The 18,253-nt window shown below is 39.8% G+C and overlaps 1 protein-coding gene across 12 annotated transcripts in view; it reads left to right on the forward strand.

Annotated features, from left to right (window-relative positions):
* adgrb3 (adhesion G protein-coupled receptor B3) overlaps nt 1-18,253 on the forward strand; it is a 147,878-nt gene that overhangs the window by 77,860 nt on the left and 51,765 nt on the right. For 9 of the 12 annotated variants that reach the window (XM_074676652.1, XM_074676654.1, XM_074676647.1 and 6 more), the window contains 6 exons: nt 382-488; nt 1,332-1,529; nt 3,285-3,353; nt 7,987-8,095; nt 16,170-16,316; nt 17,281-17,356. In XM_074676652.1, the coding sequence (XP_074532753.1) occupies nt 382-488; nt 1,332-1,529; nt 3,285-3,353; nt 7,987-8,095; nt 16,170-16,316; nt 17,281-17,356 (706 nt within the window). The remainder of the gene's footprint in view (nt 1-381; nt 489-1,331; nt 1,530-3,284; nt 3,354-7,986; nt 8,096-16,169; nt 16,317-17,280; nt 17,357-18,253) is intronic. The other 3 variants (XM_074676651.1, XM_074676648.1, XM_074676649.1) reach the window with 2 other exon arrangements.

Raw genomic sequence — 18,253 nt, forward strand, 5'->3', positions numbered from 1 at the left:
TCCTCCCTCTATCAAATACTGCAGCACTTCCCCTCCAGAAACCTCTTTCGCCCTCTTTCTAAAAAGTGCTTCAACTCTACAGCAAAATTTAATGGGCTCCATCAAATTTTGATGGTGAGTGATGGGCAACAGAAATGGACAAAAGGGAAAAAGATAAATCTCTTTGGAGAGAATTAATTCTGCTGTCCTTTTTTCTATTTCTTCCTCTTCGTTTTTCCTCCCTGTCCTCCATCACTTCCTATCCTTTCTTTGCCTCTCCTCTGTTCTTAATCCCACCCCCCCACCCCTGCTCTCTCCGCCTGCATCCTCATCCCCTCTCTCATCCCCCTCCTCCCCACCCCCTCCTCTCCAAATCTGTCGCTGTCTCTTTCTCCTCTGCAGGCACCACTAGTCGACGCTGCTCTTTGGATCACCGCGGTATGGCCTTCTGGGAGCAGCCTAGCTATGCTCGATGCATAACAAATGAATTCAGATACTTGCAGCAATCAGTAGGTGCAAAGTCAGCTCCCTTTCACAGCCTCTGTTTGCAATGCATCATAAATTACCTCCCCTGTGTTTTCCCCATCCCCCTGCTCTCATCACACTGTAGCCAAAGATTAACCACTTTCAATAGAGGAGCAAATTGAAACCCTGATTTTGCCTTTTTTTTCCCTCTGTGTAATGAACGGTCATCGTCTTTAAGTGTTTGACTCAGACTTTCTGGCATGTTCTCACTGTGTTGCTGCAGCTCTGTGCACTTTGCTCCTTTATCACCCCTGAAAAGAGCTTCTCCTTACTTCTTACTCCATACATCCAAAATAAAGTTACGATAAAGTACAATTTGTTTTGTTTGGGGACATCTGGATCACAAAATAAAGTCTGAGTTCAAATAGTTAAAGCATTTAAGCATCAGGGTTGCCTTTTGCCCACAAACACAATAGCGATTCCACTCCACTGGGTGATTTGGTAACCCTCCAACACTGTGAAAAATAAAATAATTCAAAAGAGCTGATATAGCACATACAGTCCTGCACCTGAGAACCTGTATTTATGCACATAAACCCTGTGCAATGATGTGAAATCTCATTTCACTTTGCACTTTCTCCCTAAATGTGTGTGTCTTCTGCTCCAGTTAACTCTTTTATTCAGATTGGCTCATCTCAAAACATCCGTGGGCAGAATATATTCTAGCCGAGCTTAGATATAAGTGTCACATAAAGGGCCTCCGAGAGTTGAGTCTTTCATCCTGATTTTTTGCACCCCATTTACTCCAAACTGTGAAGCTTAGTGTCTGTCTGGAAAAAACCTGCAAAGGACCCCGATGCCCCAAGTTCTGTCCTCTCCTGTTTTTGGAGGTTCAGGGGCACCTTGCAAAGGGCCAGAGGATGCTTGCGGGGGATGGGATGTCCCAGGTGACGAAAAACCTGCTCGACCTCACCCAGAGGAGGAACTTCTACGCCGGTGACCTGCTGTCTTCTGTGGAAATCCTTCGTAATGTGACGGAGACCTTCAAGAGAGCAAGTTACGAGCCTTCTTCAGATGATGTGCAGGTATGAGGACGCTGGAGTTTTTTTAAGCTTGATAAAAATGTCATGGAGTGAAACTGAATGTCGTGATGTTTGATGCACTTGACCAAAAAAAAGCAATAGATGTGGGAAAATAGCACAAACACTGACAAACCCCCATGGCTCTGTTGTATCAGAGATCTCCTCCACATCCTAAGCTCTTTCATCTCATCATGTTGGGGTTGACTGCAGTCGTGATCCTCTTTATGTCAATAGGATGAGGGAGATTATAGCCAAAGCTCCGCCTCCATCACCAATAAGATAATTTATGTCCTCACAGCTGTGCCATTTTCAAAGACACCCCTCTTGGGCTCCTTTTGGGTCTTTATGCTGTCGTATGTCTCTTTTGTGTGTACGTGGCTGCTTCTGTTGGCTCCTGTTGTTCTTCGAGAGAGCTTAATGGGAGGATAATAAATGCACTTCTTGCTTTTGAACAAGCCTTAAACATTGGGGGTGTGTAAATGAAAGACTTGACATTGTAGTTACTTAGTTGCTGTGTCATCCTGCTGCACAGAGAGGAGTGTGATCGTGCAGGAGCTGGAAAGTATTGCTCTTTTTTTCTCTTAGCCATTTACCGTGTGGAGGTAGGAATGTGCTCTATTTTTATGATGTGAGGGATCACTTCATTTTAAAGTCCCATCAGTATTTTTCGGAAAAGGATATTAGAAAATGCACAGGATATTTTTTTTTTTATCACAAAATAATGCAAGATCTTGGTTTATAAATGAGAGGGTTGGAGGAGGAGAAGGAATGTGACATTAAATTACAACAAGGATATGAAACATGCACATTTTGTAGCCTATGCTTCAGATTAAAAAGACAAATTCATCACAAAAATGTTGCAATCTCCTCAAAAACCCGTTGGTATTTGAACAACAAAATGTCATGTGTGCTCACTTCTTCCTCACATTCATCAACACTCTCCCCAGGATGTTAGAGTGTGTAGTCTGCAGCTAATATTCTGCAGAAATAAAAACCCGGATCTGTCAGCCATGCTCAGGCAATCCCAGGCCCCATTCAGCCGTTTTCACACCATAGAAAATCTATGAGATGAGGAAAGCATCCTGTCTCTGGTTATTATGTGAGCTCTATGGCGTGTGTGGGCAGACAGGAGAGCAGTCAGCCAGCCCACCCCCTCTGTGCGTCTCTGCGCTAATGCAGTGTTAAAGTGGGCACATTACCACCAGAGGGAGCATAAGCATTCAAGTAGAAAACAAGATAGCCTGTGTCAAGAGAGAGCCACTCCCTCAGGCACACTGTAGACCAGACGAAATAACAAGGCTAAAGATCAGACAGGGGTCCTTATTACTACTGCAGGCATGCACCCCGAGCAGCCCCTTCTCCCCACCGCTGAAAAAGACAATCCACACAGCTGCTCACACATTCCCTTTCATCTTTTTATTCCAATTGCAGCTTCTCCTCAAGCATTCAGTGTTTGCTGCAAGCTGCAGGGGGTTTAAGGTGTATTTCTGTCTGAGCTGATCCATAAATTCCACCTTTTCTTGGACGCTTTACCATCATGGTGTCAAATTTCCTCCTGCTATTGAACCCTGCAGGGACCGTTATTACTTCCTTATAGAAATCCCTGCATTTAGAAACGACAGCATATCATCCATAAGAGGGCTTTTTGAGTGCATAGCATTTATGTGTCATGGTTTTTAAAAGCATCCTGCTGCAGTGTCTGTAATTCTTGTGTGGGTGTGTGTGTGTTATGTATTTTCCCTTTCATCTTTTCCACAGAACTTCTTTCAAATCATCAGTAACCTCTTGGAGGAGGAAAATAAGGAGAAATGGGAGGATGCACAGAAGGTAAGCATGTTGTTGCACTCTTGGTAAATAATTCAGGTTAGATGGCTGAGTGTTGTTTGTCTCAAAAGTCGACTCAGAGCTTGTTTGCTGTTGCTCCGTCTGCACAGAAGAGATGAAGAAAAGACAGTGCTGAAATAATGTTATACTTACACATATCATCGGGAGAGGGCACTTAGCAGGTGTGACATCTGGCCTCATTTTTTAAAAGATAGTTCCTCACAGTTCCACTTGGTGGCAGCAGCACTGCCACAGAAACCGTCCAGCCATTAGCACTGCAGGACTCACTCCTCCTGCACACATTGTTTCACCCAGCTGATTCACATCATAGCAACCAGTGGGATAAGAACACATCCTCAGGTGGGTTTTATCAACCTGTTTGGTTGCTTTATGAAGCTAAGACTTAAATCCTCTGTTTGCTTTCCCTGGCATTTCAAGGAGAAACAGTATGAGAGAGAATCTGAAAACAGGACTGCAGCACTGTAGTTGAAAATCTGCGTGCAGAGCTCCTCACTTTTTCTGACACCGTGTTTATCCTTGGAGAATGGCTCCTGGCTATGTCCTCTGTCCGACACATCTCTCAGCTTGAGAGGTGGCAACTCTGCTTTGCAAAACCGCCACTGGTGTCTGAGGCAACCTGAACCCTGAAATCACGCACATCCAGACTCTGACAGAGATACCATCTGTGAGGACTGCCAGTCTGCAGAGGGCATCTGCTCCGTTGTCACCCTCACTGCTAAATTGACTTAAATTAGGAGTCACCTGCGCTGACACACAACTGAGGAGGTGTCTTAAAATCAGTCAGATCTCATTTTTGTCCCTGTTTCTCCGAGCCTGTCTACAACTAGGCAGGTAGGGGGTGAGGGAGTGATTTAAACCCTGCCAGTAGCTCCAGCCCCGGCTGTCTCTACAGGCAGTAAAAGGTGTTTACTCACTGCAGCTTCAGTTTGGCAAACCTTAAAGCTAGAATGCAAGTGAGAAGAGCTCACAAAAGAGCATTTTACAAATGTGTCAGAGATGGATACTGACAGATCAGAGTAAATATAGGAAAAGTTGTGCGTGTGTGTGATTGAGCACCCAGAGGAGATATGAGTTCATTATCACTGCAGTTATTAATGTGCCTGTCCAAAGACTTCACTTTGGGCATTTCACCAAGCAGACGCTGGCTGAAGCGATGTTGTCTGATTTCAAAAGATGATGCTTGGACTTCACAGTTACCAATTTTTCTCACTCGCTCCTCTTTTCTTGCATTAATGAGCGTCCTGAGCTGTGTTTCTGCGACGCCCACACGCTGCCTGCTGTGGACATTCAAAAACACTTCCATGAAACACCTCACTATGAGCCTTTACTCGCTGCAGAGTTGGCTCTGTGCACAGATCACTATATATTCACCTCCTGTCACTGTTACCATGGCAAGGAAAGGAAGAGCTCTGTCTACAGAACCTCCACTGCAGCCATTTCCCTGCGCTGCCTTCACATCTCACGGTTGCCATGGAGACCAGCCGAACGAGCATGACTGCACTGTGCGTCAGACATGCCGGAAGGGGCGACGTGATGTGCTTTTTCTCCCCCACTATGGCTTTCACTCTGCTGTGTCAGAGGCTCTCAACTTCAGCATCACTGATCTGCTTGCCAGGCTTAGCGCCGGCACATGTAGAGGCATGTGCAGACACATGGAACACAAGGTGTGATCGAGGAGGGAAATACCTGCCTCAGGTGTTAGCTAAATATCAAACAAGGGAGAGGTGTTAATTGCTGAATGCCACTCAGAGGCTAAATCATCTTTTCCCCTGAGATCATCCTCAGGGTGGGGAGCTCTAGTGCTTTTAGGATGTTTTCAGATGTGATACAACTAACAAAGAAAATTTGTCTATATGCAGGATTTTTACTGCTCTTTTGTTGATAACCCCTAAAAAGAGAAACAATGTTCAAATTTCTGAGTGACAGCTGAGATTTAAGAAATTTTATTTAAAACAGGATTTTCTACCTCTTAACCACACCAGACAAAAGCTTATTCAGCTGTTGCATCCGGGGATGTATGCAGAGGGGAAGCCAGAGTTTGGGTGAGCCCTCTTAAAGGAACAGCTTCACATGCTTTACAGCTCAAAGAATCTCCATTTTTCTCTTACTGGTGTTTTAGTAAACCCTTTTCAGCCTCTGTCTGCTGTCTCACTTCACAAACCCCCTTTCCTCTGATCCGCCAGCCCTCTGTAGACCTGTCAGGGACAGACCTTGGAGTTTGAGGCCTGCCCCTCCAACAAGTCATGAACCAGTTAGGAGATCCCGTGAGAAGACATTATGACATTATGACATTATGACATAATTTCAGGATGGTCTTGTGGAGGTTTAGGCAGATTTAAGGAATTTTTCAATATATGAAAATGTAGAGGTTTGAAAATCTGAACACATCGTACAGTTTACAGTTTCATTTAGCATCTAGTAACATCTAGTTTGAACATCTAGAATTGTCCCTTTATATCCATGTTCAAAATTTTGGAAAACAGAATACCCCCTCTTTAAGAAACAGGAAAAGGGATTCGCTGGTTTAGCCGTTTTTTATTATCAAAAAAGTAACTTTTGGGCTTTTTTCTGCCTTTACTTGAAGAGGACAGGACAGTGGATAAAAGAGAGAGGAGGGTGGGAGTGAATTAGAGGAAAGGTGCCACAAGTTGGATTCAACCACAGACTGTTGAGATTAGAATAGAATAGAATAGAATAGAATAGAATAGAATAGAATAGAATAGAATAGAACAGAAAGCCTTTATTGTCATTATGTCACTTTCACACAATCAAATTAGCAGCCCTGTTCCATCAGGTGCTTCAACAAGGAATGAAAAAGAGTAGAAAACAACAGTACAATCAAAGAAAATCAAAAAGCTGTCCCTGAGTCTGTTTGCCTTGGTTTCATGTGACCTGTAGCGTCAGCCTGTGGGCAACAGGTAAAGCCCCACACAGCTCTACTCACCACTCTGTATATAAATTAAACTATAAATTTTACAAGATTTGATTCTGGAAGTAAGTATTTTCTTTCATCTGTGTTTGGACACAAGGATTTCATAACCAGCCTGCACAAGTCAGCACTCTCACTGAACCACCTCTGTCCAGAAAGTTGGACATACCTCTGACCTTGTCCTAAAAAAATAAACAAGGCAGTAAAGTGGCTAAGTGCTAATCTTACCTTTTGATGGTATATTGAAAACTGCATTGTGTGAAACTTTTAAAAAGTAGTGTTTATATTCAGCTGCTCCCTCAGTAACAGGAAATCAAACTCAATTGGTTGAATTCTGGCATCACCTCCTCTGTGATGGTTGCTAATAGAAGCTCCAATGTTGAGTTTACAACATGACTTGGGCCCAAAACCCTGGTGGGCTTTTTAATTAATAATGTTTTTCTCAGATTGCACACATTTAATGATTTGATTTAATGATATAACCTGAAAAAAAGATATCAAAGGTAGTTTAAATGCTATCAGTAGGCATGGTGTTGGAGGAAAAAGGCACACCGCTCAATAGGATCGATGGTAGCTGAATTCCTCTTGTAGTATCGACACAGCATGATGTGCATGAGATGAGAGTCCCTCAAAGTGTTCAGAAGTGTTGTTTCAGCATTGTTCTGTGCAGCTGACACTTCATCAAAATGTGTTACAGCCTGGCCTGATTGTTGTCATGTATGGCACAGTCAAAGAACAAATCTGATGGCGCCTGAATCAAAGCCTCTTATTAGATCCTCAGCACAAGATTGGCAGCCATAACAGTAGTCCAATCTTTTGAAGGTCATTTATTGGATTAGCAAGCCCTTTGATTTATGGACTCAGAGGAAAGTGCTGACCCAACCAGCGGTGGTTCTAGTTGCTGTCCGTAGTGCTGAATTCCTGGCTCTGCAGTCTCAGTGAGTGCTGATGTCCACAGAGCGTCACATGAACCCAGGCGATAACCCTTCACTTGGCAAAGCCTTTCACAGGAGAAGCCAACCAGCAGCTACGAGTAAAGCCTGATAGCTCTGCTGATGTCACATGGATGGTTCAATTAAGACCGACACTGTCTGATCCCTTTTCTCTCCTATATTTGTTCATATTCAGTATCAGAAATTGAAAGACTCTCATCACAAATTATTTAAATTAAGGATTACGAATTCCAAACTTTTTAAGAAAGCAAACTATTGGAAACTTGTCATTCCAAGCCCCTCAAATCAGCAGTTTTATGATAATCATGCATGAGACACATCAACACCTGAATTTTCTTAACACTACTGATTTTCTTTCAGCTACTCAGCAAATCCAAATTTGTTTGACCTCTTTCCATGGTTCACTCGCAGTTTTATGAACAAATAGCAAATGTGCATGCAAAGGACTGTACAAGCTGGAAACCAAAATTATGTTTCCATAAGAATTTTCAATAAGATAGATTGAATAGTTTCCACACTTAAACACTGATTTTTTACAAATTTTAACCCAGTTTTAATATTTTTTGCCCTCCAACTACTATGGTTTTATCACTGATTTTTATTTTAGTCTGTATTCATGCATGCTTTCTGTTCCCTGTCTTCCTAACTGCTTTCTCCTGTGGCAACAGCTGCATTGTAAATTTCACAGAGTTGAAATCTTGAGTGTCTTCTCGTCTTTTTTTATCTCCTCCAGATTTATCCGGGAGCAGTGGAACTCATGCAGGTCATAGAGGAATTCATCCACATCGTCGGGTTGGGCATGAAGGATTTTCACAATGCCTATTTGATGACAGGGAACCTGGGTAAGAATCAGCCGCTGAGCTTGTTTTGCCACTTATTTCTGCTCGACATGGACACATAATCCCTGTGCTCTGCAGACTGCAGGTGCCAATTTCACCAACACCATTAATTTGGGATAAATGCTGCATGGTTGGGGTGGGGGAGTAAAATTACTGCAAATCAATAATGTTAATTAAAACTGAGCTTGTGGTCTTAATGTGCAAAATTGTTATGAAAACGTTTAACACAGAATTCAATATCAGGAGTGTGCAGTGCTGGATTCCCTGCAGGAGGAAAGCGCTGACAAAATACAGACTTCTATTTTTTTATCATTTTTGGTTAATGAATAAAACAAAATACATTTAAAAATTGATGTTTTGAAAGTTACAAAATCTGCAACAGCTCCTTTTTGCTTTATTTTTTCCTAAAATTGCTTTCATCCTGTAAAAGTTAAAGCATGTGCCCAGACATACATTGATAGAAATAATTGTCGCCACCCCGTGCAATCACAGAAAACATACCATGGGTTTCTGTTAAAGGCCATTAAACTGGAAGTGAAATTAGAAGTTATTCTTTGCAGCTGTAATGAGCTTGCAAACATTGTTTCTGCTTGGCTGATCATGGTCCAGATTATAACACCCCCCTGTTTGGAAAATAAAAAAAGCAGTCCCAGGATGTGAGTCTCTGAGCGATATTTCTCCTCATGGGTTCTTTTAGCTTCTGTCGCACAGCCTCTCAGATGATCTGAGGTCTCTGTGGCATTTCATTTCTTACTCAGCCATAAATGGTGTCGTACTGGAATGGAATAATAGAACTGCGCTTGTGATTTATTCATGCAAGTGAATGTGAGCGTGTACAGCTGTGCTGGTATGCAAAATTCCTCTGGAGGGTGTTTCTTTTTTTTTCTTGTATTCTTTACAATAGCTAACATTTGACCCACTTCTGGCAAACACTCATACTCAGAGCCTCTTTATGTTGCATGATTTCCATAATGATGAATAGGTAGCCCCCAAGAATTGCATACCAAACACGGTAAAATGAATGCTCCCATCAAAATGCCATTATGGGAGGCAAATTAAGTAATGGACACTGGGAAATAAGGCTTGAATGCATTTCAAAATGCCAAGTCTTAATGACTTCTTCCTCAGATAAGAGAATAATTTTGCGCTTCTCTTTTTTTTTCATACATCTTCCAATTTGGCTTAATGGTTGTCGTCCAATCTCATTGCCATTGCCTCCTCTTAATGCTGCAAAAAGCATTAACACATGACCCCTGATTCATACACAATATGCAGTCCATTCTGAGCAGAGGACTCCAAATTGACACTTAAGTGTTTTATCCAGATTTACTCAAATTCCTTGAGCAGCAGTGTGGAATGAAGAGCTTAACTTGAATGTTAAATATTTGACTCTTATTGCATTAGTGCGACACGTGACTGTCTGGACTCTCAAGTCTGCGAGACAGTGGATCAAACTATTCCCAGCAGTCAGACATGATATGACAGGGGATCTTTTGGTCAACATAGATGGATTTAGTTTTCAGCACCAGCTGACTGATTCAGGACAGACTGTACCCACGTTACTGACTGAAGTGTTTCTTGTTTCCTTTCTTGTATATTTCAGGGCAGCGGCTTTCCATTTTCTATATATCTTGGGTCACTTTTCATTGCATCTGTTTATCTTTATTTTATGCAGTGTGTGCAACTTACAGAGCCATGACATATCTGATATGGTACACCAAAAACACTGTCTTTTGCCAGTTTTCAACTAAAATGTGATTTATTGTTGCATCTTGCTACATTTAAACGACTGTTGATTTTTATGTCAAATGAAATCTGGGCTGTACAATGGTGCACTAGTTGCCTCAAAGACTGGCTGCAGCCTTTCATCATAAAGTTTGCATTATTTCCCCAACATTGCTAAGAAATATTTACAAGTATTTGTTTTTTCAAGACTGCTGAAAGAATTTCCAATCATCAGCTTTTTACATTTATTATTTTTGTTATTATTTTTACTAAAAAAAAATAATAAATGAACATGGTTGAGCTCTAAAGAAAAAAAATAATAAATGACTCCAATTTATGGAAAATGTTCTGATTCATGTCCTTTCAGGGCCTCCGTAGTTGGACAGTGATAAGGTTGAGTTTGTTTAAACAGGAAAATCTGCTGCAAATCTGATTTAGATAAAATGAGTTTCCCTCATCCTCTAATTATTCTGAAAACTCCAACTGCGAAACTTTAATTTATTGTTTTGTTTTATAGTTTTAATCATGATTGTTTGGTCATGACCTGCAAAACTTTGTCGTTTATTTTAATTGTTTCAGCAAAGTTACACCTGTACGTGCATGTTTAGATGTATACTTAAAGAAAGGTGACGCTTTTGAACCATCTCTATCACACACTGATGTTCTCTTGACTCTGAAAGGTTGTTTCAGAGAAGAAAACATTTTGTTTCAGGCTTCTTATCTCAGTGATACATAATTGAACAATGTGAGTGTAGGTTAATGAAGCAAAGAGTTGAGCCGCATTCCTGGAACTATCAATTTTTAATTTGTTAGTTTTTAATTAAGTGATTAGTTTTTTACAAGTTTGCACAAGAATGTGACTCTCTGACTCAAGCCTGAGTTGTGTGCATTGCAGGGATTGTTGTGAAACAGACTAAAATTTAAACACAGGTCTTCATGAGCCGCATAGCAACGAAGACCTTCACCATCAAGACAAATAACTCACATGGTCTGGTCTGAAATGCCTGAAAATGCTGGGACAGATATTAGGCTAACAGATTCAAAACGTGCTGTAGAAAAAAAAAAAAAAAAGATTTCATTGTTTGTTTTAACTTTAGATAAAGAAAATGTAAAACTTACTTCTGCATGCAGGGCTGCTGCTGGATTGTCACCATTCTTGTGCAAGAGTCATTAAGCTGAACTACATGAAACTGGCACTTTTCTTTGTGTAGCAGCATATCTTTCACTCTTTCCTGTCTTTTTCAATGTAAAACTAAGTCTTATAGGATTCAAACTTCCTATATTTCATAGTAGCCCATTCATGCAAGGGAATTAAAAAAAAAATGGGGAGACTTGTTCTCATGCAAAAGAAAAAGTTTGAGCTGTGATTAAGCCGACATTATACAGTCTATGCTACAAACCCAAAGATTGTTAAATTGGAAGCGAATGTAAGTTCTGCAAAGTAAGGGAATGTGAGTATCTTATATTTTTAACTATTTATGACTTAGTATCTCATAAGTTTGATTAAGTATTTTGTTATTTTGACCTTTTGCTTCATTATTCCAACTTTTTATTGCATAATGTCAGCTTGGTATAAAAAATTAGACTAATACTTTATATCTACATTTTTTAATTTCTATCATTTTCACTGTGCTTTAAAATATTTTTATACTAAAATGCGTCTGTAATTCTGTAAATCTCCCTTTTTGGGACAAAGGCATTATCTTATTGCATCTCATCTAATCATAGCTTTTCTTATTTTATCTATGAACTTGTAATTTTGACTTTTATCTCAGAGTTTTGACTTTAAATGAAACTTCGACAGATCTTTGTAATTCTGACTCTTTTAAGGAAATTTCAACTTAGTATCTGTAATTCCAATGTATTTTATCCTACAGTTTTGGCTTTTTATCTTGTATATCTCAAAACTTTTTTTTATTATCTTGTAATTTCAATTCCTCATTTTTTCATTAGGGCAAGTTTTTTTCACCTGGCAAAACTGGGCTTTCATATTATTTGACAGAACCTGTTTTAATTGTATTTTTTTGTCAGACAGACACATGTCACAGGGAAAGCAGAATTATGTCACCCAAGACACCAAACACTAAATAACAATGTGTTTGCACAAAAATAAACACATTCAGTACATAAAGAATGACTAAAATAAATAGTTCTGTTGCAGTATTAGGAACATGTAGAAGAAGGGAAACATTTCTTAGGTGCATCAAAATCAATAAGCAGCAGTAAAAAGCTTCAGTGTAGAGTAATCCGAGGCCATCAATAGTTTATTTCTCATTCAAAATCTGTACATTTGCAAGTTTACTATAGAATAGCAAAGCTCTTTGGACCCCTTATGTTCTTATTTTGGTAAATAGCTTTGAGGAACACATGTCGACTGCAATAATATGATACATTCAGAGAATGTAGGCATATTCCTGAAGCAAAATCCTTCTAGAGATCTCTAGCACTGAAGGCTTTCTGTGTGATAATCTGAAGATGTGGTGGTAATGAGTCGCCTCTGGCAAGAATCAAAATGGCTGCTGGTGAAAAAAGTATAAAGGTGTTATAGGAAGAGTTTCTCAATGTGAGAGCAGACTACATGCTCAGTGTGATTGTTGTGAACTCCAGAGAAAATAAGAGTGTTTCATGGTTGCCAAAAATCAGACTTGCAGACAGAAGGTGTTTATTAATCCAGTCTTATATAACTACATGTTCAGAAGTCTGTGAGTAAAGCAGCTCCGTCTTTTGGTAAAACATGAGTGAGGCGAGCAGACAGGGAGCAGAGGGAGTTCTCAGGGTAATCATTTTACCTCTGGACACAGCACAGACTTTGGTAGCTAGCCACGCAGTAATTCTCGCACCGCCGTGCCTCTGTGGCCACATGGACCTTTTGATTAAAGGAATGGAAAGTTTTGTGGATCTATCGGTGGAAGCCAAGCGCAGAGCATCTGGCTGAGTAAGATATTGCGGCATCATTTCGTCACTAATTTATGGCAGCCTCTTGACACCTAGATAAATACTGGCTGTCACCGGTGCATCGTCCTCTGTCCTCCCACTTTTAGTCAAATAACCTTGATTGCTAAATGCTCTCCACTCCAGGAAGTTATTCTCTCCCCTCATGAGCAAACACTCTGAGGACAAAGTGCAGCTTGGGACATGTTGGAGAATTAATACAGCTTTAAAGGAGAAGTAAATCATGCACTTTTGACTTATGGTTCTGGCTTTACGTCATGGCAGGGAGAATATCTGCACATAAATAGTGATTAACAGCGATTACAGACACAACAGCTGCAAAGGTCATTAATTTGTTGTCTGTGCAAAATGTTTATGTTGTCAGACTTTGATGGTTAACTTAATGCTGAACCTCTCATGAACACATTTGGATGTAATGAGCAGGCTATAATTCCCTTTTATGAAAATGAGCCATACAGAATACACTTAGTGCGGTGAATTGCTGTTTGGGAGCATCAGAATCGAAAATGATCGCTTTATTTGTGCTGTCTGGCCCCATCAGGCAAGTGCAAAGCCCCATTTACCTGCAGAATTACCCAGAACTATTCCTAGCACCCTGTTGTGTTTCACAGTGTGACTAAACCCACTGATACACACATACACACATACACACACACTTACTGTTCTTGCTCCGAACATCTGCTCTGTGAACAGGCCTCTTTGCAAATTCCAGGTCTCGTGGTGCCCTGTGATTTCATGCCCGCTGCTGGATCATCCCAAACACACAGACACACCTTCTGTCACAGATTTCACTCAAACATGGAGTCATGCCAGGATTCAAATTGTATTATTGGCAGAGCGGGAGGAACAATAGAGGTTTTGCATCAATGGGAGGATTAGCCTCAGGTTCCCCTTGCTGCAGCACCACCTGAACGGGGACTGGATGTGATAGCAGGTAAAGAACAGCACAGCTTTATCCTCCTCCTTGTAATGCAGAGGCCTTTTCAGTTGATCCTGGGAATTTTGCTTGTCATTGCTTTAGTGCAAAGACTGGCCTTTTATAGCACCTCTGAGGGGAGGTGAGAGACGGTACGAGTGATTAAGGAGATTAACTGTCTGCCAGTTGCCAGATGTGGCTTTGAGTTTGCTTATTGTGCTAAATGTGTACATAAACATATTTAAGGCCTATTTAAGGGTGCGGAATTACCTGCTTATTGACACAAAAGTCAGCCTGACAAATAAATTGGCATATTTTTGTGTTTTGTCACACTCATCATCAAATAATTTTGTCTCAATCTGACCCATGCATTTTGGCAACTCCGTGCCATTGTTTTGTGGTGTTAGCCAGAGTATTGAAAGACCTGCCTCGCAATTTGGGTGTGATACTTTACAACTTGAGCTGTAGGAGTAGTTTTTGGTTTATATATGGATTACAGATTGTGCCCTTCAAAGAGCACAGAAGAGGTGTTGTTGCACAACCTCTGAAGGATGAAAGTTTCAGCTCTGTTTGGCTCTAATCTGCAACATTCAGGCACAGATTTAGTAGGTGAAAACAGGATAATGCTCCGTCAGTCCAGAGTGAGTGATATAACAATGCAGCAAAAGTTCAATACCGCATCACTTTGAGGATGTAGGATAGTAGACAGGAAATTGGAACTTTTCAAAATCTGATTAATGAAAATTTGGGATTTGATCGGATTCAAAACAAGGACAGTTATGAAAAAAACCTACGCGTTCAAACTGTAAAAAATGCCAAAGCCTAACAGTGCATGCCATCACTGATAAAATTCAGACATTCTTTTCTGAAACATTGGTGCAAATGGCTCAGTAGCTCTGCTTTAAGTATCTCCTACCCCTTTTCCATTGCTGGTCCTGACCCAGTGCCTGATGAGGCACCAGTTCTTTAGGTTTTGACTCTTAAAGATCTGCTTCCAAGCCAGAAAAAAACAGTTCCAGAGAAGCAGCAACTTCTTCCTTGTATAGATTAACGAAGAGCTTACGGTTATACTTTACTTTAGAGGTCTCCAAATTTCATCACACTTAGGTAACAATTAGACAAAGTTTTTTCTTATTTCTTTGAAATTAGCACGTAACTTCTTAAAATAATGTCCAAATTTATTGTCGCAAGTCACAATTGGTAGGTTACTGTTTTTTCCCGTTTCTTTGAAATTTACTCCAAATTGCAAGGTAAAAAGGTGACGATTAGGAAATAAATTATTTGAAATTAAATCACAATCCACCACAAAATGTTTTTAGTATCCCAATGCTTCTGCTATTTCCAGAGAAGCAGGTGATAAATAGCTGCTTTGTTCTTAAATACAGAAGTTAGGTTCATTGTTTCCTCTGATAGTTTACCTTTGAAATGTTATGTGTATAATTCCATTTCCCAATAAGCAGTCAATAGTTAGCTATTTATTTAATTTCACCAAGTCCTTTAGTGCCAAGTGTGTTGATATGCATAATTGAGATCACATGCAAAATGATAAACATTCATGATTAGGCCTATAATGTTTTAAATGATACATCATACCTGATTATGATAAACACTGCGAGTATGGGCATATTGCAAAACAGAATCTGGCCAGAAGTTATTTGCTAATTTTCACCAAATTCTCATTAAATTTCATGGGTTATTAAAAAAAAATAGAAAAAACTTTTACCTAAGTGTTATGAAATTTGCGGACTTCTTGGGTAAAGTGTTAATGAGCTTACATCAGGGGCTGGAGGAGGAGTTATCACATCCAAAGTTACACTACCCATTTTTATGTTGTTGTCGCTTAAAACATCCTAAATAAAGAAATAAATAAAATCAAAGTGTTTCCAGACATGTAGGGTTTTCAAAATTTCATGGTAGGGTTAATTCAAATTTTTTCACATAAAATCCTGTGGAGAAACTGTTTATTGTTAAATACACAACATTCAGTTCCATCTTTGAACCCCAGCACATGCAGCAGAATTCCTCTAATTCCTTGTCTAACTGCAAATTTCTCTTAACTTCTTCCTGATCAGTTTGGAGGGGATTCATGGATTGACACACTCATATTTTACTCCAGCTGTCTGATAACCGTCTTCCCTCTTTGTCCTGGTTTGAAAACTTTATTAGTCAGCTAGGAGGAAAAATAACATTTTAAATCTGTTTGGAAAAATATGGCTTAATGATGGTGATTTGGTTTACTCTCAGCCAAAGTATACCTCATGTTAAAAACCACAAACATCTTGACATCTTCTAAATGTAACAAAGGTGGTTGTTGGCGTGTATTTTATGTGTTCTATGATTATTAAACATGCTGCTGTTCCATTTTTTTATTCCCAATGATTGATGAATAGAACCTGAATGATTCTGCACGAGACAATCTACAGCCTCATGATGCTTTGAAGTCTCTTCAGTATTTCTCTCCCTGCCTGTGTTTAATATCTGCAGTGGCCAGCATCCAGAGACTTCCTGCAGTGTCTGTGATGACTGACATCAACTTCCCCATGAAGGGTCGTAAAGGCATGGTCGACTGGGCCAGGAACTCTGAAGATAAAGTGGTCATCCCAAAGGGCCTCTTTGTTTCCCAGTCAGCAGGTTTGTGACTGAATATATTTTACGGATACGATTTCCAGATCAGCGCAGTTTCCTCTGGGACTCACGGCCACAAACACAGATAATACGGACACATTGGCTTTAATTACGAAAAATTTTAACTAACATCAACAGGGTAAAAGAGAACTGAAATGCGAGATGAAGTGATATAAAATGATGATGGCATTAGAAGCAAAAACTCCAAACTTCTCATCCATAGTTTAATAATGCAATTTGAACTATTCTGTCTGAAATCTTCCAAAAGAATTTCTCACAGTCAAATCTCTCCTGCAGAATTTATCGCTTCATGTTTGATGTTGTAGCTCTTTTTAGGAGTGAACTAATGCTACAAGCTTAAAACAAAACAGTCTACTCCGCTGTGCTTGTTTTGTCACCAAGTTTCCTTTGACTCAGCATCTTTTAGACGCTGCCAGTCACCACTCTATACACCACAATCCAAGCCAGACAATTTGGTTAATTGGTGTAATCAGTCTTATCTTGAATTTATTGATGATTACAAAACGAGGGATTGATCAGGCGTTTGTGCCATGTGCATAATCCGAGGTAACTTAGATTGTAAGACGCTGATTCCATCAGGGGCTTTAGCTCTTCTGTAGTCTGCACAAAAAAAGTGAGAAGTGCTCCTTGGAAAGTTTTTTTTTTTTTTTTTAAGTGTTATTGGCAGAAACTGCGCTGGCACTGTGAACTAACAAGTTTACATAAGCCAAGTGTTACTCCCAATTAAAACTTTCCTTTCAATTATGAAAATCCTCCTTGTTATTGGACAGCACAGCTTCCAATATTCAACATATACAGTATGTAGACTAAGAATGTTTGCTTCAAATTGATGTAAAGTCTGCCAGCTGAGGTCGGCTCGTTTAATGAGTTGGATGATTCTTTCAAAAAGAAAGTGTCTTATCTCTACACTTCTCCACAGAGTTCATTTAGTTTTGATGTCTCCCTGCAGATATGGAAGGATCACCTGTCTTCATTTTGGGAACTGTCCTCTACAAGACACTCGGACTCATGCTACCTTCACCAAAGTAAGGGCATCTTTTATTCTTGTTTAAATTTCCTGTTTTTTCTAGTTTTTAGAGGCTTAATCCTCTGCAAGGTACAGAGGTGTCCATTTTTATTCAGATCAGTAAATCAAGTCTTTAAAACCAGGCTGTGGCTGAGTCCACCGTCCTTGAAATGTCACACTTCAAAGAAATGAAATTATAAGACTCAACAGAGGGGAGAGGAAACATAAAACCTGTTTTTCTGAACAGCAGAAAAAACGTGCTAGCAGGAGAAATCAACTTTACTAGCAAGAAATAGTATTATACTTTCAACTAAATCAGAAAGAAGAAGGTACTGAGCGAGTTATTGAAAACTAATTAAACAAAATACAAAAAAGAGCTCCCTGTTATGGGCTTGAAATATGCCTTTCAACCAGTAACAGCTGTGACCCCAACAGGGAAAAAGTGGTATATTGATGACCATTATTATGACTTTATCTATATAGTGCTTTCAAAAACATAGGTTAAAAAGGTGCTTCAAAAACCAAGCAAAATAAAAACTGACACAGAAAAGTCTTGGATAAGGAATAAATTGTAACCAATAGTTTATCAGTCCAACGTACCAAGACAATTAAGAGGTCCAACACTCTATAGAACGACACATAAATTAATGGATGGATAATAAAACTCCTCTGAACACAAGGGTAATAAACAGCAATCAGTGTATTTCAATTATTCAAAATTTAAAAGACCGATGACAGAGACCCGTCTTCAGTTTCCTTTTAACCTGTTAGGTGTTTTTATGTTGTGGTTCATGTTCTAGTGACTCCTTCGGACAAAACCAGAAGAAGACTTCATTTCACTCAGTTCATCCAACTCAAAACCACCAAATCCCTATCACGCCAGGTGTTCCTCAGGGTTCTGTATTAGGGCACCTTC

Source organism: Halichoeres trimaculatus, unplaced genomic scaffold (assembly GCF_033239565.1).
Source record: "Halichoeres trimaculatus isolate MK-OKI-2021-1 unplaced genomic scaffold, fHalTri1.1 fHalTri1_scaffold_8, whole genome shotgun sequence".
NCBI classification, from domain to species: Eukaryota; Metazoa; Chordata; class Actinopteri; order Labriformes; family Labridae; genus Halichoeres; species Halichoeres trimaculatus.